The following is a 24,770-nucleotide window of genomic DNA, read 5'->3' on the forward strand; positions in this document are numbered from 1 at the left end:
GGTTTATTGTGTCAAGAGGTATGAATAACAACCAGCTCCATCTGTTCGCACTCTCTCAATGTCATTATCATCAACTCTCTAATTATTCTCATTACGACTATTTATTTAGAGTCACAGTAGTCTGTCTCACATACCTCAGGAGCACAGCCATTGGTGCCCCGTTGGCTCAGACAGTCAGCATTAGTACAAGACAAACTGTTTCTGCTTTACTTAGACCGCTGAGGTCTTCAAGAACACCACCGCAGCTGAAAATAATGACAAGAAGATGCACATGATCATAAACGCATCACCCTTTAAGCATTTAACAGCATTTTTGAGGCAGCAATTTGACAACCACCCTCAGTGCACCAGTAACCACAGGAAATCATTAGCAGTAAGAGCTCATTTCAGCTCCGTCTGATTGAGGAGCTGGAGGAGAACTTCATAATCATGTTAAATTAAAGGTCCTTTAGATTTAATCTCACCCTTTCCAATCTCTTAATTACTTATTTGTCCCAATTATTTGCTTTACTGAGCCCATTAACGGCCCTTTTCACCTCAGAATTAACCAGTAGCAGCTGCAATCATGCCAGTGTGAAGCCCTCTTCATTAGAGCTCACACACACACACACACACACACACACATATCAGAGGAAGCTCACACTCCTCCATGATGAAAACCAGCATTAAAGTCACTTCAGGTGGCATTTCAGAGGAAGAAGCCGACTGTGCTGAGATGATCTGTAGCTGTCACACTCCCCACTCAACACACAGAATATGAATCATCATCATCCAATACTCATGTCTCACTCTTTGTGTGATGTATCACTGCATATGTAATGTAATTTATGTGCAAATAAAATATTTCCTCAAACAGTCACCTTCTCAGCATGGCACAGATCTTTCATATCTGCCGTGAATCATTTGGAAGGTGCCTGCACTGCCAAAACAGGATATTAACAATTAAAGCAGGGCTGATAAATCATCATTTCTCAACAGCCCAAACCGTTGGTACATGACGGACATTTATCATTGTAAAAACGAAGGTATGAACTGTGCATCGAGTGTTGACGAATCACCGGCGAAATTCGTGATGATAGCGTAAGCTCTGCGGTGTTAAAAACCAAAGGGAAGAAGATTAATGTCATAGAGCAGTTCAAAAGAGCTTCAGAAATATTGTCTGAATGAGGATTAAGGTGAAACCTTCTTGGCTTTATCAGCCCATCTGTGCGGAACAGCGTGCACTCGGCTCATGCAGTTATTACATCTGATTTTTGTCAAAGAAATGGGCCACAAAACTGTTCAGGGCCGGCCGTTGAAGAAACGAATGGTTTGTTGGCGCTCCTGCTAAATGACCTTAGCCGAGAGATCGAGCTATTACACTTTTAATGACCGTGGCAGGAAGTGTTCCCTTAATCCGGTCTGATGGCTAAAGTTATGCATTTCCACTTCCAGCGGGTTTAAAGGTAATGACCATTATGGACATACCTTTTCATAATCACATCCTGCTGCTGTTTCCTTTCCCGTCTGGTCTGTCAGAAAGCATTGACAGATGGAGAAGGATTCGATAGGATTGTTACATACCATTTGCAGTGAAACAGACAGCACACTGTAAAACCCCAAAAGTTAAGGTAGCTCAAACCATTTGAGGAAACTGATTGCAACAAACTATTTAGGTTCAAAAACTAATCCTAATGAGTTCTGTGAACTTTATCCATTTGAGTAAACGAAGCATTTTTAGCACAGTAAAACCCAATAAATGAAGACAACTCAAACCAACTGAGTACTGTAAAACCCAATAAGTAAAGGCGACTCAAACCGTTTTTGGAAACCGATTGCTAAAACCATTTGAGTTAAACTAATCTATATGAGTACTAAGAACGTACTTCATTTAAGTTGAAGTAATGGGGTATTTAATTAACTCAACACCTTCAACACTGAGTTCAAAACTCTTTTCAAATTAATAGAATTACTTTTAGCACATTTTGATGAAACTACACTTCATTTGATGTAATTACATTTCATTTATCATTTAATAAAGTTGACTCGTTGTGTTACAATGCAGCAATACACTAATATTATAAATGTTTGAGTGAGAAAGTCATTTGAAATCAGTGAAATTCGCACGAAGCTACATAATGTTAAACAAATAAATAAACTTTTGTAAATGTTTACTCCACAAAATGAGTGGAAATCCTACTAATAAAGACTAAACAATTCAAAGGACAGTTAGCATCTCTTATACTTTTTGTTTTAGCGATAGTTGGTACAATAACATGGACTGTCACACCTCACATGTTACAAATGCACCTGTGCTGCATGATTGACTGAAACTCATTGAGGTGGAAAGTGGAACATTTTACTGCTGAAATGTCCATCTTCAACAGTCTGGAACACCACATTATACAGTCTGGCATGTTATTGCCACTGCAATGTGTTGTCTTACATGTACACTACCAAATAATAACTTGACTTCTACTTGATCATCAGTAAAAGTGGCAGAAGGTAGATTTTTCTGATGAATCATCTGTTAAACTGCATCTTAACCATTACAAATACTGCAAAAGACCTGTTAGTATCAAGACATTTGTGCTGCCCATTACATTACAAACCACAGGAGAGGGCAGATTCTTCAGCAGGATAGTGCTCCTTCTCAATCATCAGCCTCCACATCAAAGTTCATGAAAGCAAAGAAGGTCAAGGTGCTCCAGGATTGGCTAACCCAGTCACCAGACATGAACATTATTGAGCGTGTCTGGGATAAGATGAAGGAGGAGGCATTGAAGATAAATCCAAAGACTCTTGATGAACTCTGGGAGTCCTGCAAGAATGCTTCTTTGCCATTCCAGATGACTTTATTAATAAGTTATTTGAGTCATTGCAGAGATGTATAGATGCAGTCCTCCAAGCTCATGGGAGTCATACACAGTATGAATTATGTTTCCACTGCACCATGACTTTACATTCTATACTGGACATTAATTCTGTTAAGTAACAAGTCTTTTGTCTTAGCAAAGTCAGACCTTAACAAGACTTTTGTCAGTTAGTGTAATGTTGATATAAAACATGTTAATAAACTATTTAACCTAGCAAGCCATAGATTATTCAGTGATCCTTTGCTATGGTTACTACTAATGTTTGAGGGAAACTCATTTATTTTGAACTATATTGAAAATGGACTGAAACTCCCGGTGCATTAATCATCATTGCACACCACTTTATTGTTTTATGCACACCCTCCAGCCAATCAAAATCAAGAATTTCAACAGATCATAAAATTATGCAGGATATTTACTGTATTAAAAAAAAAAAACCTTTTCCCTAATAAATGCGACCTGGGAAAGCCTAGGAGACTTATTTCAAAAGCAATTTCTCAGGTTGTACAATTAAATCTCAAGGGATGTCTAAATCTATCAGCTTTAATCACAGATCAGCCTCAAACACTAGCAGAAAACCCACATATACACGAACTGCCCTCTCAGTGTCTAATCAGAAAGACGAAACTAATCCCCTCCCAGCGTCTTCTCCTTCAGTTCAGTAGGAGTCTCCTCAAGAGCCGCAGGACAGATTCCTGAGCACGCTTGTCACGCAGGAGGAGAGAGACTAGCGGAGGATGAGTGAGGTTACTGTTTCATCTGCCTCAGTAAGCCTGGACTAATTTGAGGCCTGAGTGGAGAGGGCACTTGTGTGCAGGCCTGATGAAAGCTCTTCAGAGGAGAGAAAAGAGTGGAGGATTGTATCAAATCGCTGGTCGCTCTCATAGAGAAGCCCTTCTCTATCTGCCTCTCTCGACAGAGCCTCTTCTCTCTCTCTCTCTCTCTCTCTCTCTCTCCCTCTTCAGCACTGCCACTCAACAGGATAGCCCTTTAATCTCCACCTATTCAGCTGCTCCCTTATTAGGAGCGAAACTAGGAAGAAACAAAAAGAGAGAGAGAGAAAATAAAAACACACCTTGTACTCTATGTACAGCTTTTTCACATCAGAGCGAACCAAATGAAAGAGACGAGAGTGAACGAGAGCCTGCAGGAAAATCAGTATGTTGGGATTTGGAGTGTACCTTCATCCTCCGAAGCGCTCTTTTCTGAAGAGAACATCAAACTCGGGTCTGCCAGCTACAAAAGGTATATGGTTTAGAGAAAGAGCGAAGGAGGAAACAGAACAAGCAACCAGAAGAGAGAAGAATAGAAAGTGCTAAAAGGCGCTGCGTCAGTCGGCGCTGGAACTGAATTAGCTCAGGGTTTGAACATCCTAAAGAGCTTTTTGGACAGAGCAGATATAATGCAGACGCCTGACTCGACCGGGCGGGGGAAATGGAGCAGGTCATAGTCTGAGGGAGACAATACAAATCTGAGAGAGATTAGTGCAAATCAATAACTCCTCATTTGATCTATCTACTGCCATAATGCACAAAGCCAGCGGCTCATTTAACAGGCTGCTACATCAGTCCAAAGCTGAATCATGAAATCTGCTGCCCATCCTTTGCCAATAGCAAGTTCATCATCCAGCTTGGTGTAGGGAGACAGGAGCGCTCACATTAGAAGTACAGACTACTCTCATGCTGATGTGAAACAGAGTTCAAATGGTGCTTGTGAGAGAATAGAGGGTGTAAGCAAAGGATAAATGGCCTGATGTACTCACTGTGTAGTTCTTTTATGCTCTTCTTTTTAGAGTGAAATGGCAATAGCTAACACTAGCTAATAGAAAAAGCTGACCAGCAATACCATAAGCAAAAATCCTAATGTTAGCATATTACTTATATACATATACTATATATTATATGTCACCATTATATACATATACTATATATTATATGTCACCATTGTGACAACACAACACCATTTTTCTCAGAAAATATATTTCAAAAGTTTGACCAGATGTTGATAACCAAAAACATACATATATGAAAAGAAAACAAATCTAATTAGTTTACAAATGAAGTAATGTGTAATAAAATGAAATGACACAGGAAAAAGTATTGAACACATGAAGAAAGGGAAGTGTAAAAGGGCAGTAAAAGCCCAGACAGCAGCTGAAATCTCTCACTAGTTCTTCAGCAACCCTCTGCTCTTTGTCAGTGCGAGTTAGTATTAACTGCTTCTGTCCAACATCTGCATTAACAAGAGGATGGACATACCTGTCAACAATGGGATGTCAAAATATCGAAATTCAATCAAGATATCAAATCACTTGAATCTTTTCTCCACTGTATAATTTAAACATTCTGATTAAAGAGCAGCAAATGAATCTCTCATTTAGAGTTTTTTTGTTTATTGCATTAAATAACAGGTGTCACTTTAAAAATGCAGATCTATAATGAAAGCATTCGATTGCTTTCCTAACTTTTTATGTTCAATTAAGACACATTATGTTGTGTTTAAAAGAAAACCCACCAAGATCGTGTTTAGATTGTTATTATTATGTGTATGTGTATTATGTGCAATGCTTTATTATTATTTACAAAAAAAAAAATAGTATACATTAGCAAATAAATTAGTAAACAGGTTACTAGCAAACAGTTTAATAGCTATTATAAAGAAATAGAATCAAGTATTCAAATCTCATTAAGCTTTTCTTTACTGTATTACCAGCCTGATCTCACGAAAAAATGTAAGTATTTTACGTTTTGCCAGTTTAGTGGCTAATTCGTACGAATTCGTACGAGTTCAGTCGTACGAAATGGTACGATTTTTAAAAGGAGGTGTGGCACCTAACCCCACCCCTAACCCCAACCGTCATGGGGTGATGAGCAAATCATACTAAATTGTACGAATTAGATCGTATGAATTCATACGAATTAGCCACTAAATCAAAAAGTTACGAATTGCTGTGAGATTGTGTTGGTATAACTTACACATTCTGATTAAGGAGCAATGAATGAATCTTACTCATTTGGATTTTTTGTTTGATTACATTAAATAACAGAGGTGTCACTTTAAAAATGCACACATCTAATGTTATAATGAAAGCATTCGATTGCTTTCCTAACTTTTTATGCTTATTTAGGACACAATTAGTGTGTTTGGAAAAAAACACACCAAGATCGACATCTTTAGATGTTGTTGTTATTAATTATGTGTATATGTCTGTTCAAATACGCACTCAAAACCTAGACTTTTGCTTTGCTTCAAATTGCGTGTACAGAATCCGGTTAGAAAACAGCGTTTATTTATCACTATGGAGCGCGTCTGACAGTCACGCACTGTTATATGACTGTTTTGAGGATTGCATAGGAGGGGCGACAACACCTGTAATGAAAAGGAAGGGAATTATATTTATTTCAAAGTGTTTTCATGCCTAAATAAAACAAAAGCACAGACTTATTTTACATCTTTAAGGAAGCAGCTTTTTAGTATGAAACATTTTATGTCGATTTAATTAGAACTACACTTTAATTTCTGCTATAAAGCATTTTTATTTTACTTGCAGATAACTGGTTTTGAAAAACTGAACATAAGGAAGCAGAGCTGAAGAGCCCCACTCACATATGACATCAAAACAGACAGGTAGTTAAAAAGTGTTTACCAGCAGGAGAGAACTGTTCCAGGACATTTACTCTACATTTACTCTTCTAATTTTTTTTACATTTTGTTTAAAAAATACTTCCCGTAAAAAATCTCCTCAGAATGCCAGAGGCAGGAGACAACTGGTAAGAACGATTCAGTTTTTATGTTAATGTTTAGAAAAGTTTGTAACGTTCAACTTACATACTTTGCTAAAAAAAAAAAATTCACACACTAAAAAAATCATTATCTCTGAAAAATATTCTAAATGTAACAAAAAGAGAAGAAAGTAAAGCTCTGTCAGTTATTCTAAGTCAGACAACACAGCTGAGGTTACTTATTAATAGCAGGCACCAGGGACAAGCTGCAAAGCACGTAAGATTTGTTGAAGGAAGCGAATTCCACGTGCTTTTACATGCATAGGCCTAAGACTGAAAGCCATTAAAGCTATTTAACAAGAGTGCTTAAGCAATTGCTAATGAGACGAGCACCACAAGGCCCAGAAGCAGCAGAGCTTTTATTATGCCACAATCCACTGCTTCAGGTCTGTGGCATTGAAGCAGTCAGTAGTCAGTAGGTATCGTCTCTGTGCTCAACTTGCAGATCTCATGCAAACATCCACATTGCTATAATCTCATGCTTTCTGATTTTACCCTTGTCAACTGTTCACTAACAAGATACTTGTGTTTACCGGATTCAATTTAAGAAAATAAAAGTTAAACTTTTATGAAATTAAACTTTCTAGAGAATTAAACTTCTATTGGTGTATATTGCTCCAGTAACAGATGCCTCAGCATTACTTTTACACCTGTAAATCAACTAAAGCGTCCTGTACACGAGTAGTTGATCTTACAACCTTTTACTTTATGATGGCGGAACATTAAAGGGCTATTGTGAAGAAACGGCACTCTACACCACAGCTACAGCATGACATTATAAAGGGGCTAATCACTACTGAATAACCTGAACAATAAAAACAATGATTGCCAATCACAATGCACACAATTTGAGCAGAAGACATACAATCAGTGTGTGCTTGTAATAAACCATTCTAATGTAATGGGGTTAGATTCAGTATGGGGGCGTGCGAGAGACCTGAAAAGTGGGAAGCAACATCAACAGCCTGAGGTATCAAGACATTTGTGCTGCTTTTTACATTACAAACCACGTCGAGCACAAAGGAATCAGCTAACCCTGAATGATTCTCCAAGCGTTAAAGCACCCCTCAATGGCAACAACAAATGGCTTCAATAGACTCTCAACACTTTATGGATGACTTTTTTTGAAAAGCAAAGTACTTACATGACACTTTTACTAAAGAGATATTGTGCGCATACATTGCAGGGCTTGTTCAACCAAAAAAATCTGTTAATTAACTCACCCCCAAGCCATCCAGATGTAGGTGATATATTTCTCCAGTAGAACATTCCTTACAAACATATCTGTCACGTGTTCGCAGACCACTGTAATCTAGACGCGAGTCCAGCTGTGCTCTCATAGCGGGGAATTAAAAACAAAACCTGTTGCAGCACATTTATAAAGGCAACACTGACAACCCATGTCTCCAAATAATTCTTCTTCTTCCACTTGTTTTTAATTATGATTGGCAATACAAAGTGGCATCACTGGCGTCACACGCTGCTGTCTGAACACTGTAACAGATAAAAAGTCTTCAAAGCTATATCATGCACATTAATGAAGTTGCACCTCATATACAATAGAGCGCGATGATTGGTTTGAACCAAGTCTTTCTCTTTCTCATGAATTAATGATGGAAACTCATGTCACATTGTACCCACTGGTACAAACATCCAGTCTACACGCTGGAATTTACACAAGGATCCAATTGCTGTGATGTAGCTTCAAATTTCTTTTCAAACTAGAAGAACGGATTTGCCACAAAAGTGGCAAGTACCACAAGTACCACAAAAAACAACCAATTTTTACATTTTTGTTTGCCCTAATAGTTTTTTTAGCAGCACGGGACATATACAGTGCATCTGGAAAGTATTCATAGCGCTTCACTTTTTACACATTTTTTTATGTCACAGCCTAATTCCAAAATTGGTTAAATTCATTTATTTCCTTAAAATTCTACACACAGTACCCCATAATGACAATTTTTTTAAATTGTTGCGAACGTATAAAAATCACATGTACATATGTATTCACAGCCTTTGCCGTGAAGCTCTAAATTGAGCTCAGGTACATTCTGTTTCCACTGATCATTCTTGAGATGTTTCAGCAGCTTCATTGGAGTTCACCTGTGGTAAATTCAGCTGATTGAACATGATTTGAAAAAGCATACACCTGTCTATATAAGTTCCCAGGGTTGACAGTGCATGTCAAAGCACAAACCAAGCATGAAGACAAAGGAACTGTCTGTGGACCTCCGAGACAGAATGGTCTCGAGGATCAAGGCTGGGGAAGGTTACAGAAAAAATTTCTGCTGCTGTGAAAGTACAATGAGCACAGTGACCTCCATCATCCGTAAGTAGATGTTTGGAACCACCAGGACTCTTCCTAGAGCTGGCAGGCCATCTTAGCTGAGTGATCGGGGGAGAAGGGCCTTAGTCAGGGAGGTAATCAAAACGATGGTCACTCTAAGTTCCAGCGTTCTCCTGTGAAGAGAGGAGAACCTTACAGAAGGACAACCAGCTGTGCAGCAACTCACCAATGAATGTCCTTGAATGGTATGGTGGCCAGATGGAAGCCACTCCCTGTCTGGAATTTGCCAAAAGACATCGAAAGGACTCTGACCATGAAAAACAAAATTCTCTGGTATGATGAGACTAAAATTTAACTCTTTGGAGTGAATGCCAGACGTTACGTTTGGAGAAAACCAGGCACCGCTCATCACCAGGCTAATACCATCCCTAAAGTAATGCATGGTAGTGGCAGCATCATGCTGTGGGGTTGTTTTTCAGCAGCAGGCACTGAAAGACTAGTCAGGATAGAGGAAAAGATGAATGCAGCAATGTACAGAGACATCCTGAATGATCCTGCTTTTGAGTGCATTTGACCTCAGACTGAGGCAAAGGTTCATCTTTCAGCAGGACAATAACCCAAAGCACAACGCCAAAATATCAATGAAGTGGCTTCACAACAACTCTGTGAATGTCCTAGAATGGCCCAGCCAAAGCCCAGACCTAAATTCTATTGAATATCTCTGGAGAGATCTGAAAATGGCTGTACAAAGTTGCTTTCCATATAACCTGATAGAAATAGGCAAAAAATCCCAAAGACAGGTGTGCCAAGCTTGCGGCATCATATTCAAAAAGACTGTAATTGATGCCAAAGGTGCATCAACAAAGTATTAAGCAAAGGCTGTAAAATACGTAAGTGCATTTGACTTTTCAGGTTTTTTATATTTTATAAATTTGCCACACTTTCAAAAACTCTTTACATTGTCATTATGGAATATTGTGTATAGAATTGAGAAAATAAATTAATTTAATCCATTTTGGAATAAGGCTGTAATGAAAAAAAGTGGAAAAAGTGAAGCGCTATGAATACTTTCCGCATGCACTCAACATGACAGTTAACATCTCAAAAAATGTGTTTTGATGTTTCGTGACCCTTAAAAAAAGATTTATAGCCGAAACTGTTGTCCTCTGGTATCCCTATAATGATAGTCAGAGGATGCCTGCCATCAGCTAGAGATAAAAACACAATCATATTTCTACCAGCGGCTCCTGATGATGTACTAAGGTCTTATGAAGCAAAGTGATCACTCAAACTGAACATTGTTTACTTTTTTACTGTTACGCTGAAGAAAAAAAGGTCTTTGATTGCCTAAGGAAAAGCAAACTAACTGGAAGGTTTTGGGCACACTATCCCTTTAATGGGCAGAGAGAGCACGAGAAAGTTCAACTGCCCAGGCCGGAGAAGTTTGACTATTTCTAGAGAGCGCAGTAACAGGTGAGAGACAGACAGATGCCGAAATCACATGCTTAATGAAACCAGTTTAAACCACCAGAATAAATCAACTGACAAACACTTCCTGGACGATAATCCACTTGAGGTGAGGAAATCAAAAAGGGTGTGTGTTGTGTGTCACCAGCTGTGGTTGGGGGACCGCAGGGCATATTTGAGTCAACTGGGTCTGCGGTTACAACAGATAGCTGAGGCAGCACAAACTATGTCTCTTTTATACACACTACTACATGTCTCAACTCTTCCATCAGCCTTTCAGCAGCTTGACACCATGTGGGAACATCGAGATGACATATCCAGCGCTCCTGGCCTCAGTAATTCATCTCCATACTTAAGACTTGTGACACATGCGCACACACACGTTGGGTTTCCATGTTTAGGGGAGCTTCTTATAAATGTAATGATTTTTGTACTGTATAAACTGCATATTCTGTCCTCTAATCCACAACATTCTCCAATTTAAAGGATTTATGATTCAATGGGTAGGATTTATGAGTGGTTTTAGGGGTTGGGTGTAAAAAGCAAATTCCCTATCAAGTCAAAAATGGACTCTTGGTCCCCACAATGTATTCAAAACCAGTATCACACACTCAAAACAACATGATTCCTATTAAACCAGTATTCGTGACACATTTTACAAAAAAAGTTTATTGAATTATTAACAACTGTACATGATCAGTGCTGACACAGTTTTGCTACATACTTTGGTGTGAAGTTGAGAGGTTGTGAAAGGCAGGCGGGTCATGTTTTGTTTTCCTTGTGTGTGTCATATTAAAGACCGAGTTCACCATGACCGGTTCTGCAGACACCAGTTCCAACAGTTACACAAAAAGGGGTAGGCCAGGTTTAGGTTTAAAAGTGACGATCTCCTCCCTCTCTCGTGTGCCCACACTTTCACACAGAGCTTCCACCAAAGTCAAGTGCAGGCAATGAATAGATTCATTAGAAAACTTGCTCAACTTGTACAGAAGCGAATCCCGATGACTCGGATCACTCAGAGAAGCTGGTTCACCTCAATCTGAGGCCAAAAACAGGCTCTTTAGGGGTGGCGATCTCTACAGCAGAAGTAAGCTGTCAATCACTGGGGTGAGTCATCTCCCATTTCAACAGCAGCCAACTATAGTGGAGCCGCTTATGGGATCGGTTGGCAAGATACTCATCGCAGTGTGTGATCCACGCCGAGTCAGCATGTTACAATCACACTTCATTATCTGAATTCCTCTTTCCGACGAGATGCCACACAAAGCAAAGGGCACAGACAAGTAGTACAGTTAGTCACTCTCCCAGTTTAATACCGCTTTCGATTTACATACGACCCTTCATTCATGGGCTGCTTCGTATTTAGACTTCCGCAGGATTCCAGTTTGATCCGGTTTTTCATGAACAGCACATGGGCTCCAAAAACAAAATAAGAATTACAAAAAAATAATTCAGGAAGAAACAGGAAGGTTTTTCCCCCCTCCACTTGAGCCTTTTAGGAAATGGCCAGCCCAGAGAGTGTGCTAACAAATTCAAAAGAAAATGTGTCCTACTCTACATTCATCAAGCATTAAGGACATGAGGACAAAGAAACCCATCACAAGTATATCAGGACATGGAAATATATATAATTATATATATTTATAAAATGTCTTTATTACTCCATATATACACTTTTTAACAAATTGTCCAGGGAGCAGGAGGCTAAAACTGAAGCACTGCTTCATATTACATCACAGATCATTCACTGTTGGTTAAAAGGAAGGCGGTTGGGGGGGGAATACTATGGAAGGAATAGGCACACACAATCCCATGAGCAGACCGAAAGCAAAGGCAAGACAATATTTACTACATTAGTGCCGTCAGGGAGTCCTTGGGACAGTTTAACACGTTTCCATGTTTCCAGGATCATTTCACTGCTGTAAGAATCCAGGTGCGATCAAAATAAAAAAGCATCTGGGCAGCAATCCCAGTGAACCAACCGATTCCTAACCTGGGTTCCTACTGTACAGGTGGATGAGTGATCCCTTAAATCCATCAAAACAAATCAGGCCCATCCATAGGTCTTTAGTTCTGGTGAAGCAGCGAGTTTAGTAGATGACTTCATACACCGTGGCCTTCTTGTCACCAGATCCCGTCACAATGTACTTATCATCAGCCGAGATGTCACAGCTCAGGACAGAGGACGACTCCTTGGACTGTAGATAGAAGAAAGATGAAAAATGATTAGCTGACATTATAAACTGTATATGTTTTAAATAAAAAATGCTGATTAACTTAATGCACAAAACTGGAATAATCGCATAAAAGACATGTGAATAAGGCAGCATTTCCATCCAACGAGGCAAAGAGAACAAAATCATCACTTCCTGATAAACTGGCACCAAATATCAACAGTAAAAACAGAATATGCTGTGGTAGGAGAAGCCGCATCAATCTTTTCCTTATTTAATAAATGACTTGCACAATGAAGAAGAATATGTCAACACGCAATGAAAGTGCCATGGCGTTTGAAAGAGTGAGATGCAGAGCACAGATGCTCTTGTCTATTCTGGAGGTAATTAATAATATAATAACACTAATACTGAAATAGTCAGGTGTTTTAGAATGACCAAAACAACATTACAGATGTTTTACAGTGTGCTCAGCCAGCTGGTTTGTCCATTATCACACATTTTATCACATGATCTCTTATAACAAAATCACATGATCTTTCTTTTAATGCGCAGTAAAAGGGTTTCCATCGTAGTTTGTGCACAACTTTTCTTAATCAAATAAAAATTTTATCCTACTGTTATGTGCATACATCAAAGTTGATGCGCATCTTGGCATTGACGTCAACCATTTTTTATGCGCATATCCAAAATAGGTGGATGGAAATGTAGCTAGTGACATGAAGTTCATGTCAACGTCATTCCCTTCTAAACTGCAGCATTTAAGTCACTCTCAGAGGCAAATACAGGTGTGTTATAAATAGACAGTTGTGAATGTATGCGAGTGTCGCGGCAGCATGTCAGCTAGATTTCTCCTTGTATTAAACTGTGCTAACTGCATTAGTTAGATTGAAAGATAGCTGGAATGTGTGAAATGTGCAGAAAAAAAACAAGAATTGTTGTAAAGCTTTTAAAAGATTCAATTCAAAGAACTCCACTTGTTTGATGCAATGAATAAATAATTTCACGAATGTTACAAATAATGTTTTTATTCCAATAAAGAATGAAACGTCATCTGTGTGTACAGAATGAATTTATTATTATTTAATTTTTGTATTTTCTACACTAAATTTTTAGACTGTTTTCCAAAAAACATGCTTTTAATTAACTTTTTTCATTTATTTTTACTATGTACAAATTAAACTTTAAAAAAAATGCAGCATGTTAAAGCATTTACTTCATCAACAATACATTTCAGTTTTTAACAAAAACAATGGTCAGTTTTCATTTTAGTTTGTAGTTTACTATTATTGAAACTTGTCATTGCTTGTCATTGTTTGTATGTTTTATTATGAAAGTTTATTGACAAGAAAGTTAATTCATTTATTCAAAAAATTTATTCAACTTGAAGGTGTTTGTCCACAAAAAAGCTGCACCTCCACAGAGAAAATAAAAAAAAATATTCAAAGAGTCTGGGATACAAGCCTCAATGAAAAGCCTGAACAGAAAATTTCACACTACAAATCAAACAAACATTCCCAATGTAACATGAACTTCTGGAGAGGGAATACAGTATTGACTGACATACCTGGAAAATGCTGGCACCATAGGGAGTCCTCCAGGCATTCAAGAGATTGTCCTTCCCAGTGCTCACAAACCATTTACCTTTAGGAAATGGAACAAACACACATGCACTAATGGGTACAGAGTCAAGGTTGATCTGAATAACTTGATTCACTACAACTCGACTTTTTTGGAAGTAAAGTGAGCCATTAAGAGAGAGAGAGAGAGAGAGAGAGAGAGAGAGAGAGAGAGAGAGAGGGGGGGGGTACAAAGTGCAACCTTGCCAAACTAAAATGGAAAAACACGACTGAATACAAAGCTAAAGCTGAAGTTTGTATGTCATGTTTTGGCCATATTTTACATTAAGTATAAGGTTTCTTCCCTCATATATTCTCAGGTGCAAGATGTTGCACTTTATGTAAGGTAAAGTAACAGCGTCTTACCACAGTAGGCAAATTTGAGGGAGAGGACACAGCTCTCGTGCAGGTGCAGCTGGTACTTGTCAGGCTTGGTGTGATGAAGCACCTCCACATTACTGCTCTCCATTCCCACAGCCAGCCACTCGCCCGTCGGACAGTAGCCCAGAGAGAAGATCTAAGAGACAAAAAAATAAATAAATGAACAAATGTCACATGCTAATCTAAAGCATGAAACTTGTGGAGTGTTTATTATAACCAAATTGGGTTTTGCTGGTGGCTGTTGATGATTCTAAATAAAAAAAAAGTCATATTGCAGCTAACATGTCAGTTCATGACAAGTCATGCATTTTCACACAAAACCTGTTATAAAGCACTGAAGCTGTGAATGAGTCTCTTCATCTTTCATCGTGAAGTGCAGACAAGATGTGAAAGTTTATAAACTGCAAATTTTTCATCCATGACTAATTTTAAAGCTTTTTATTCATTTATTTTTATTTAATGACATTGAATAATGATTGGTGAGAATAACAAGACTTTAAAAGAAACTCACTCAAGATGAAAACCCTAAATCGTGGATAAATATTTAAAACTATTTCACGCATTTATTATCAAAGTTTTTCCACATACTTGTGCAACAATTTCCATTACAAGTGCATTTTTAAGGTGTATAAGTGTGCATTAAGATAACCTGTGATGTGAAGTCATGCTGCTGAAGCTGGCGACCCTCTCTCAGGTCCCAGGACCGTACAGTGTTGTCCAGTCCACCTGTCCACAGTTTGGTGCCATCATGGGAAATATCTATACAACTCGCCCCATCTGTGTGTCCCTGGAACTGCCTACAAACACAAACAATCATGCAGTCTTTTATTGCATCAGCAGAACACACATACGTTTGCATACATCGCAGAGACAATTTTTGCACATGGCAACACCCGTGTGATTCCTACCTCACAAGGGTTTGGTTATGAAGGTCCCAGACGGCAATATTTCCATCACTGCAGCAGGAGAAGCAGACCTTGGCATCAGGGCTGATCGCCAGCGCATAACAAGCCGGGGCAGAAGAGGTGAGCTCTGCTTTGATACGAGGAGTCTGAGAGGCCAAATCCCATATGGTCAGAGTGCTGGCTTCCCCTCCAACAATCAGAGTACGGCCATCCGGAAGCAGCTTACAGGAACGGATATAGTTATCCCTGTTCTGAAGAGAGAAGAGGGGAATGTTTTTTTAAACAACATTTTCAATAATAATTTGTATTTTAGATACAGTTTTAAATTTTCATGGCAATCTCTGAATAAATTACAAAAGCTTTTGACCTTATTGTTGTCATATGAGCAGGGACAAATATTGGAATCTTTTTGGTTCGAGACTTTTTAGAGGTTAAAAACTGCTCGCTATGCTGCCTCATGTTGCAAACTGCTGCTTTGTTATTATAATATTCAACTTTTTATGGATAGTCATAAACACACTTGATTGGAGAGCAAGCACTTTGACCGTTTTCTGCTGTTTATCATTCCTAGTATATATTTGCCCATAGGCAACAGAATAGGCAAATTGGTATAAGAATCCAATGGTACTGTATGATAACTTTGGATAACAATATCCCATTTTCAGTGTTGTGATTACTGCTCTAAAACATATTTTTTGTGTGTCTGGGTAAAAAAAAAAAAAAAAAACTTTTTTTTTTCCCTTTGAACACAAAACATTTTTGCTACAAAAATTCCAAGACTTTTTCAGGACTTTCAAGTCATTTTTCATGACCTTATGTTTCATGTGATGTCTACATTACATGTGTGGTAAATCATAAAAAATGTTTAAACTTATTACAGCATATCATAAAACACGTAATAGTTTAAATTTATTTTTATATCCATGTAAAATAGATGATGCTTACAAAGCATTAATATTATGAGAGCATGTTTTGGCCAAGAAAAGAAAAGTAAAAACAACTAACCTCAATTTCGATATACAGATATTTGTCAATCTAATTTGGAACAATCTGAATAGTTTGTACTAGTAATTGTAGGTAAAACCACTTCTCTTATAAAGCCGCGATCACACTGCACTTTTTGCACCATAATCTTCTATTCATAGGCATGCGAATGCAGACCAGAAACGCAAGCACGTGAGACACATTTCGCATTTTACTGCAATCGAAAGTTCAAGCTTGGTGAATTCTTACCTGCGAAATCACATCAGGTGATAGCGTAAGACCAATAGAAGATAAATTAAAAAAGGAAACTTAAAATTTGGAGCAATCGCTGACTTTTATTACTGTTTAATCAAACTGTTTAACCCCGCCCCTTTTCACAACGCTGTACAACAGAATTTTCCAAGTACAAGCTCTAGTGTGACCACAGCTTACGTCACTTTGAACAAAAATGTCTGCTACATGACTAAATGTAAATGTAACTTCCATGACTATTCCAAAACTTTGTGGGTTTTTTCCTGTTTTTCCAAAACTTTGAGGCCTGGAAAATGCCTTGTTTAAATTCCATGACTTTTCCAGGTTTTCCATGACCATATGAACCCTAATAATAATTTATGTTGAGGAAGATTTATAATATTGAGGAACAGTAAACATGTCAGGCTAAACACTTTAAATGAATCATTGACTTCTGCTCTCTTCATTAGTTTCAAAACACAGATTTCTTTACAATTTAAAACAGCATTTTTGCATATCTTTTCTGCTGGAGATACTGTTATATCTTGCACCATAGGAATGCTATAGCAGAATCTGGGCTGTTTTAAACATTGACTTTTCCAAACCGTGGTATACCTTGAAAACAGTTATCTTCCCATGCCTACAACAGAATCCAAAGTTCTAAAACAATCGCAAAAATGAACGCACTTCCACATTGCAGAATAAGGTCAATGCAATTATCAAAAAGTTCGTCATGATCATAAAACATGTTAAGGTGACACATTTTTAAATAAATATGTAAAACAAACATTTAAGATTAGTCTATTTAGATTAAAAAAGTGCAGTGCAATAAAAATGTTTTGCATTGCGAAAGAAAAGAAAATACCCCTCAGTAATCAGGCTGAAGAGGTAAACCAATCAAAATGGCAGGGCTGAAAAGCAGCAGTTCAGCTCCCTGTTATTTGCTCTTGCTCTCTAAATCCTGTCTAACCTGTGTTTATGAAGGTTAATCGAGGAGTAGAGGCAGCCGATAAGAGGGCACCGAATGCTAAGTGGGCAGGGAAAAGCTTTTAGGGGGTTTTTAGTTGCAGCACCAGGACGAAGCACATTTTCAAATTAGCAGGAGAATTCTAGATCTGTTCCTGAGGGAGATCAATAACTCTGAGCTTTCAGACAAATTAAATCACTTTATAATGGCTGAACAGCTCATCAAATACACAGCTTTCTGCACTATGGAGTAAACACTGCCTGGGACAGCAAGTTACACAGACTAACGGAGAGCCATCGTGGTATTTTTCACCACTACACATAGCCTGCAGATTGGTTCTTTATTTGGCAGAGAGATTAAAGGAAGGATAAAGATTAAAAATAGAAATGTAAAAAAAAAAAAAAAAATGAAAGAGTGGATTTGTACTTCAGAAAGGATAATTCAGATATAAGCCTGGTAATTTGTGTGGACTGATTAGACAACATCAGGGTTTTTTTTTTACCAGGCAGTCGAGTTGTGAGACGGGGCTCTTGCTGCCGGGTTGACTGATGTCCCAGATCTTCACACAGCCCTTGCCACCAGTGTAAACATGCCGTGTGGGGTTGCTGATGGTCACAGCGCACACAACCTCTCCGTGGCTCAGTGTGTTGATCTGGCGAGCGTGACGGGGAATTCCTGGACCAATCAGAGCGTCAGGAGGAAACGGAACTGGCTGCATCTGGCCATCCGCGCTAACATGGAAGGAGTAGGCCCTGTTTAACAGAACATGAACAAATGAGATCAAACACGAAGATTAACCACCAACAAGAAAATCTTTAACATGGCCATTCAAAAGAGTGCGGTTGATTTTTTTGGTTTTACCTAGGTTTCATTTAATTGATCAAAAAGTAAAAACGGATTAATTTTTATTATAATTGCAAATTTAAATATTTAATTTAATCATTTAAATTTATACATTTCAATATAGCCTAAAACAAATGCTAATAATAATTCATTTTTGTGATTGCAACACTGAATTTGTTAATTTTATATTATGTTTACATTTTTTTTTTTATTAAATATTTTCCAGATGATTTTGCATGGTTGCAGATTCCCAGCACTTACGGTTTTCCTCCAGGGATAGAGGTCAGACTTGCTGGCAGAACGGGTGCACGCATGTGGGGATGAGGATCAAAGCCCGGCTGCAACAAGAGACATCTTAGCATAAGAGAGTGAAGCGTGAAAAATACATAAGCTGCAAAACAAACTGGAACGGATTTGACAGTCTAATTTTTTTTTTCTGCATCAGCTCTATTGTAATATGTTTTTAATATTCTAGTAGAGCACTTGTTCGCACTCCCCTCAAGCCTTTATTAGAAAACCCCAGACAACTGTGTTACTTCCTTTGCCATCAGCGCAAACACAGAGTAGAAGAACAAACGTGGAACAAATGCAAAAGGTAATATTGAACTGGAAAGCTATCCTAACACTGTGAGCATGCAAGTTACAGTTTTAGCAAGTTATTAAGAAGGGTTTTCATTTTAAATGATTACAGTAACAAAGTAAAAAGATACAACAAGCTTTTGCAACATTTTATGCAAATAACAGTCATGCGAGTCTTACCATATGTGTGCGTCCATAGGCAGCAGCGGCTGCTGCGCTCATCTGAGGAGAAATGTGAAGGCCAGGATAAACACCAGGACTTGTCAATGAGCCGTTCATCTCTGGGTGGTGACCCATCATGAAGGGAGTCCCATATGGTGGTGCAATCGACAACGGTGTACGAAGAGCAGGTGCTGCTGAAAATGTATGAAGAGAAGAAAAGCCCAAGTTTGAATGCCATAAACAAACTTGCAAATTTGTCTAGTTAGCATAGATCAGTGGTTCCCAAACTTTTCAGCCTGCCACCCCCAAAACTGCAATGACAGTGACTTGCAACCACCAAATTTCTTTGAGGTGGTTCTAAATATACAAACATTGCATGCAACATGGCACACACAACAAAAGGCCCAAATCTATTCTTCATTTAATTTTGGAGAACGTCACTTTAAGACATGGTCTTAAACTCAATTTCTGGAAGGCCACAATGAGGGGGTCACAATGAATGAAAACAAATGAAAGGCTGATGGCTTTTTTTTTTTTTTTTAAGCATAATTTTTTATATTCTATAGGCTATGGATAAAATATGGTAATTCTAATGATTTAAATAAATGAATTTGGTTTTTGGAAATCACACCCTACTCATAATTCTCTCTTTATATAGCCATATATGCAAATCACATATCCATAATACACTGTAATATAGCCTAGTTCGGATCCTATCGCTTTCTCAATACAATCAATCCACTCCAGAGTTGGTTTTAATTGAGCTGAGACCACCTCATTCAGGTGATCTCGCACTGATTGTTTTGGCGCGGATCTGAGTGCTATTGCTGGATTCACATATGCCAAACGAACCGCGCTAACTGGGGAACTGCGCCAGGTTCCGGAACAAAAGTCTAGGTGTAAAGCACCCCTATTCTAAAAGGGTATAACATTTCTTCTAACTTTCTTTTCCTTCAAAAATTAACAATTGGTAAGAATGATGATTTGTTGGGATTGATAATCAGGGTTATTTGGGTCACCTTGTGTGTTATTTTATGCAACAAACTGGACATTTAAATATCAGAAGTTTAAAGAATAAAAACAAAATTCTCTTAAAGTTTTCCATAGCTGCATATCTTTATATTCCGTGTATTTACTACTTACTCAGTGCTTCCATGCCAGGTGGTTTTCCGGGATGGGGCCTGAGCCCGGGGGTGTTGCTGGTTCCTGGGGTGGGAGCGTCGTTGCGTGGGGTAGGGGTGTTGGACTTCAAACCTGGGGTGGAGGACTTGTCGTTCTGAGAGATGAAGGAATGGAGATGGAATTAACGGAGCTAAAGCTACATACCACAAATGCTCAAATCCAGAGAGCTCGCTCGCACTAATCCAGTCAAACACTGACAGCTCATTATAGCTGAGAAGGATAAAGCTAAACTTCAGACCGAACCCTTCCCCGAGACCTCATCCTCTCACTCATCTTTAATCACACTCTCTTTTCTCCTGTTCCCTCAGAGGCTAGCTAAGCGCATTGAGATATTAGCTGAGGCTAGCAGCCAAGCCGCTGTTTGTCTGACAGCAGCTGATGTATTCATGTTATGCTTCAAACTGACATCTATGCCGCAGACATATAGCTGCTTAGAGGAAAAGGGTTTGCGAAGACTTGACACCACAAATGTCCATCCTCAATTTTGATGCTTACATGTGGGTGGTCCTTCGCTTTGGAGGATGGGGTGCTCCCAGAGGACGCCACGGAAGCTGGGCTGTTTGGGGCGTCTTTCTTCAGCGCTCTGGCTTTATCCAGACCGTTCTCAGGAGGAGAGTGTGACGGGCTGACTCTTGGAGTAGCTGGATCCTACAGTGTAAATAGGAAAGGTTAGTCACATACATAAGAGAAGAAGATCTCCAAGCTAAACAAAAATAACAAAGATGTTACCTCGTTGGACACATCCACCACCAGATCGTCACTTTTGTCACCATCGCTATCCTATAGTGTATAAACAAGGTAAATCAGAGTATATACAGAAATTAGAGAGTGAAATTCAATCTCTTTAAGACCTTTAAGACTCTTTTCATACATTAAGATCTTATAACAGCTTTAGGTTCCAACCGGAAACACTGGCGAGATTTTAACTTGCAGTATATTTACTAAATATTAATTTAAGAAATTAATCCAAAACTAAAACATTGTTCATACACTAAATAAAAATCTATTAAATCTAGCTAATTCAGCAGGTTGAAGCCTAAAGAACTATAGAACTACACAGCATCCTGATATTTGCAGACTTAATTCAGGCAAACTTTAACATACAACTTTATATTGCATAAACATATCAAATTGAATACCTTGCAAAAGAGCATTTAAGACCTTAATACTTTTTAAGGGCCTTAAATTTGTCTACATTGATTAATAAACTTTTAATACTTTAAGACCACGCAGACACCCTGGTAAATACTTGAGTGTTTCAAGAAGTTTAGGAGAGTTCAAGTAAAATTTGTATTATAGAAACATTATCTACATTCATGTTAAAATGTTATTGGTTGGTTAAGGCTGCATTTATTTGATCCAAAATGAAGGAAAAACAGAGGTATTATATAATACTACTAATCACAATGTAAACCAGCCATTTTCCGTGTTAATATTTTTAAAAGTCGTTTATTTCTGCTACGAAGTATCATTTTTAGTAGGTGTTAGTCTAGGTTTCAACATCAGATGGTCCTTCAGATAACATTCAAATATTATAAATCACAATAACGCAATAACAAAATTCACTTGCAGCTAGTTTCATCATGTGGCCTTACATATCGGCTCATGTTGTCCTTCTCCTCCACTCTACGCTTCTTTGGATCCAGACTGTATTCAGAAGAGCCTCTATGTTTCTCACTGGCCCTCAGGCTGTCTGACGGTGATACGGAATTATTCTGCAGAGAAAAAAACAACACACTGATAAGTGCAAATCACAAATAAAAGCTCATCGCTGTGCATTTGCTGACACTACAAAACCCCTTAATATCTCCCTTAAAAAGCACTTCATTTAAAGATATATGCAATTCCACTTAGCTCTAATCAATAATTCAGAACTCATCCTTCAAAGCTGTCTTGAGAAACACAAACCGATAGAATCCCCCTGAACACCATGAAGCACAAATTTATACACCGTAAGAGCCTCTTCTTCTGTATAAAGTAGCAGGCACTTTAGGTTTAGCTCATTAGCTGCAGACAGTCAGCTATGCTCAGGACGGCCTGGGCTCTCTCGCCAGCACAAATACAAATATCAGAGGCGACATGGGGCCACCGGTGGCTTTGAGTGAGCCATGTGTGTAAATTCCTCTCTCGTACAAGATAAACACAGAAAAGCGAGGGGGTTAAGCCCCAGGCACTGTTAGATCACCCCGTACTCCCTGGCATGGAGGAAAGGAGAGAGCGTGGGGCCTGCCAAGCAAGCAAGCCCAGGCCCCATGAAGCAAAGCAGGCGGGACAGCTGAGCAAACTATCCCTGAAGAGTGAGGCCTCTAAACCAGCCTGACCACAGCACACTTCAAACATTCTGGCCTAACCCTGCAGCCCTGGGCAACCTGCACACAGCATTACACAACGCCAGTACGCCAAACTGGACAGCAGGGTCAAGCGAAAACTGATCCCTGCGGCACGGAAAGAGGGAGACGGAGAATAACACAGTGAAATGCAAACACTAGACCAGAATAAATGGCCCCTCACCCTGAGAGTTAACCAGCCAGATGACGGCTTGTATTCCTAGCCTCCCGCACATGCCCGGCTCAACTAAAACACAGCAAACAGCCACCCTTTCACCAACAACGTGTTGGCCTGAACTGAGGCCATAAGAGATTGAGTTCACATATTAACCCTCTGCCAAGACCATTTACAGACTTTGTTATAGAGCAGCATGTTTAATCAAAATAAAAGTGTAGTCATGAGGAAAACGCTAAAATATGTTCTACAAGTGAAACATGGCCCTGTGTTCTTTTGAACTTGTGATAAACACATGCTGTGTCCCAATTCGCAAAATATCCATCCTAAATATTATTAGAAAATAGAATTAGTATGTCCCAACCCATAGTATGTTAAAAAGAGTATGGCAAAGATTTCCAGAAGGTTTACTATTTCCGGTAAAAACTCATAGGGTAGAAGCATCCACACACTATCCGCTAATATTGCCCACAATAGATTACACGTTAAACGTAAATGTGTTTAGACCTACAAGCTCGGGTAAAAAGTATAAACAAAGTACAAACATAGCAGATGTGCAAGACCAACCTCCAAGTAGAGAGGCTTCAGTAAAGTTTTTTGAATGACTGTTAATTAATATCTAGCCAACTGGATCCGGCTTAAACCACGTTTTCAGTGTTTTATTTCATCTACAACAACAACGTGAACTTATATCAAGATTTGTTTGGACATTAACTTCTAAACGCATAATTACCCAAAGACTTGAGGTGGTTTCTCTGCATGAAAGACTCGCGAATGGCAGGTTATCCTGCTGCTGCTTCTCCAAAAGGGTAGGTAATGAATTATGAAAGAAATGTGGATGATGTGTCAAGATGATTGACAGGGGACGCAACTAAGAAACATAACCATCTGTTAATGAGAAAGTAGTCCCAAAGCTTGCATACTCTTCTGTTACTCACTCAAAAATATATGCATTTCCTTTACTAAAAAGTACATACTTTTAGGGTGTAGTATAAATATGTGAATTGGGACGCAGCAGCAGTCTCAGACAATCTGGATAAGATGCTAGCTAACTTTAACACACATTAAAGTTGTAATGAAGTGCTTTTCGTCGACAAAATATTTAATGTATAATTAGCATTCAGCCAAAACAAAACCTAAATTATATAAAATAAAAAATTTTAAAAACGGCTATAAATATTAGAGTTGTGATATAAATATAATAGTAATATAAAGGCATTTAAAAAACAATGACTTTTTAAATGACAGAATTAAAGTGGACTGTTGTAGCAGTATTTCATGATTTATGGTAACATGTACTTTACAATTATCAAAGACAATTCATTTAATTCAATAAACGTTATTTTTTAACTCACAGGGGTTAGAAAATAATATTTAGACATATGCTCACACACAACAACAAAACATAAATACACTTACACAATTATTTTAAAAATCCTATTGTAACCAGTGGCAGTGGGAATAAATGGTTTTCTTGAACTTAGCCTTTTTTGCTAAAGGAACTTTATACCGTCTACTAGACGTAAGGGACCATGTAAGAAATAGGAAGAGTCTTCCACAATAGTGGAGTTTTTTTTTTTTGTCGTTGCTAAAAAAAAATAACAAAAAAACATTCAGTGAGAGGTGTATGTCTCACCAATTATTTTACAACGTTTACCAACCTTAAAAGTTTATAAAAGCCTGCGCCACGAGTCACATGAGCAGAAGTTTATTCTTTCTTTTAATTACCTATCAATACCAAATTGTTATTAGATTATTTATTTTATTAAGTCATAATCAAAAATCACTTTATTGCACTTAAGTTTTCAAAACACACACCGAGAAACTGTGTGTAGCGTCGGACAATG

General features: G+C 38.4%; 1 protein-coding gene across 27 annotated transcripts in view; it reads right to left on the minus strand.

Moving 5' to 3' along the window:
• Window positions 1-12,030: 12,030 nt before the first annotated feature.
• tle3b (TLE family member 3, transcriptional corepressor b) overlaps window positions 12,031-24,770 on the minus strand; it is a 39,214-nt gene continuing 26,474 nt past the window's right edge. For 20 of the 27 annotated variants that reach the window (XM_087258503.1, XM_087258510.1, XM_087258499.1 and 17 more), the window contains 12 exons: window positions 22,017-22,136; window positions 21,151-21,201; window positions 20,917-21,069; window positions 20,383-20,515; window positions 19,258-19,433; window positions 18,760-18,836; window positions 18,158-18,407; window positions 15,477-15,724; window positions 15,218-15,365; window positions 14,554-14,704; window positions 14,136-14,212; window positions 12,031-12,592 (listed from right to left, as the gene is read on the minus strand). In XM_087258503.1, the coding sequence (XP_087114629.1) occupies window positions 12,485-12,592; window positions 14,136-14,212; window positions 14,554-14,704; window positions 15,218-15,365; window positions 15,477-15,724; window positions 18,158-18,407; window positions 18,760-18,836; window positions 19,258-19,433; window positions 20,383-20,515; window positions 20,917-21,069; window positions 21,151-21,201; window positions 22,017-22,136 (1,692 nt within the window). In that variant the 3' untranslated portion in view covers window positions 12,031-12,484. 27 annotated transcript variants of the gene reach the window in all.

The sequence above is a fragment of the Danio rerio genome, chromosome 7 (genome assembly GCF_052040795.2).
Source record: "Danio rerio strain M-AB ecotype USA chromosome 7, GRCz13ab, whole genome shotgun sequence".
Lineage (NCBI taxonomy): Eukaryota > Metazoa > Chordata > Actinopteri > Cypriniformes > Danionidae > Danio > Danio rerio.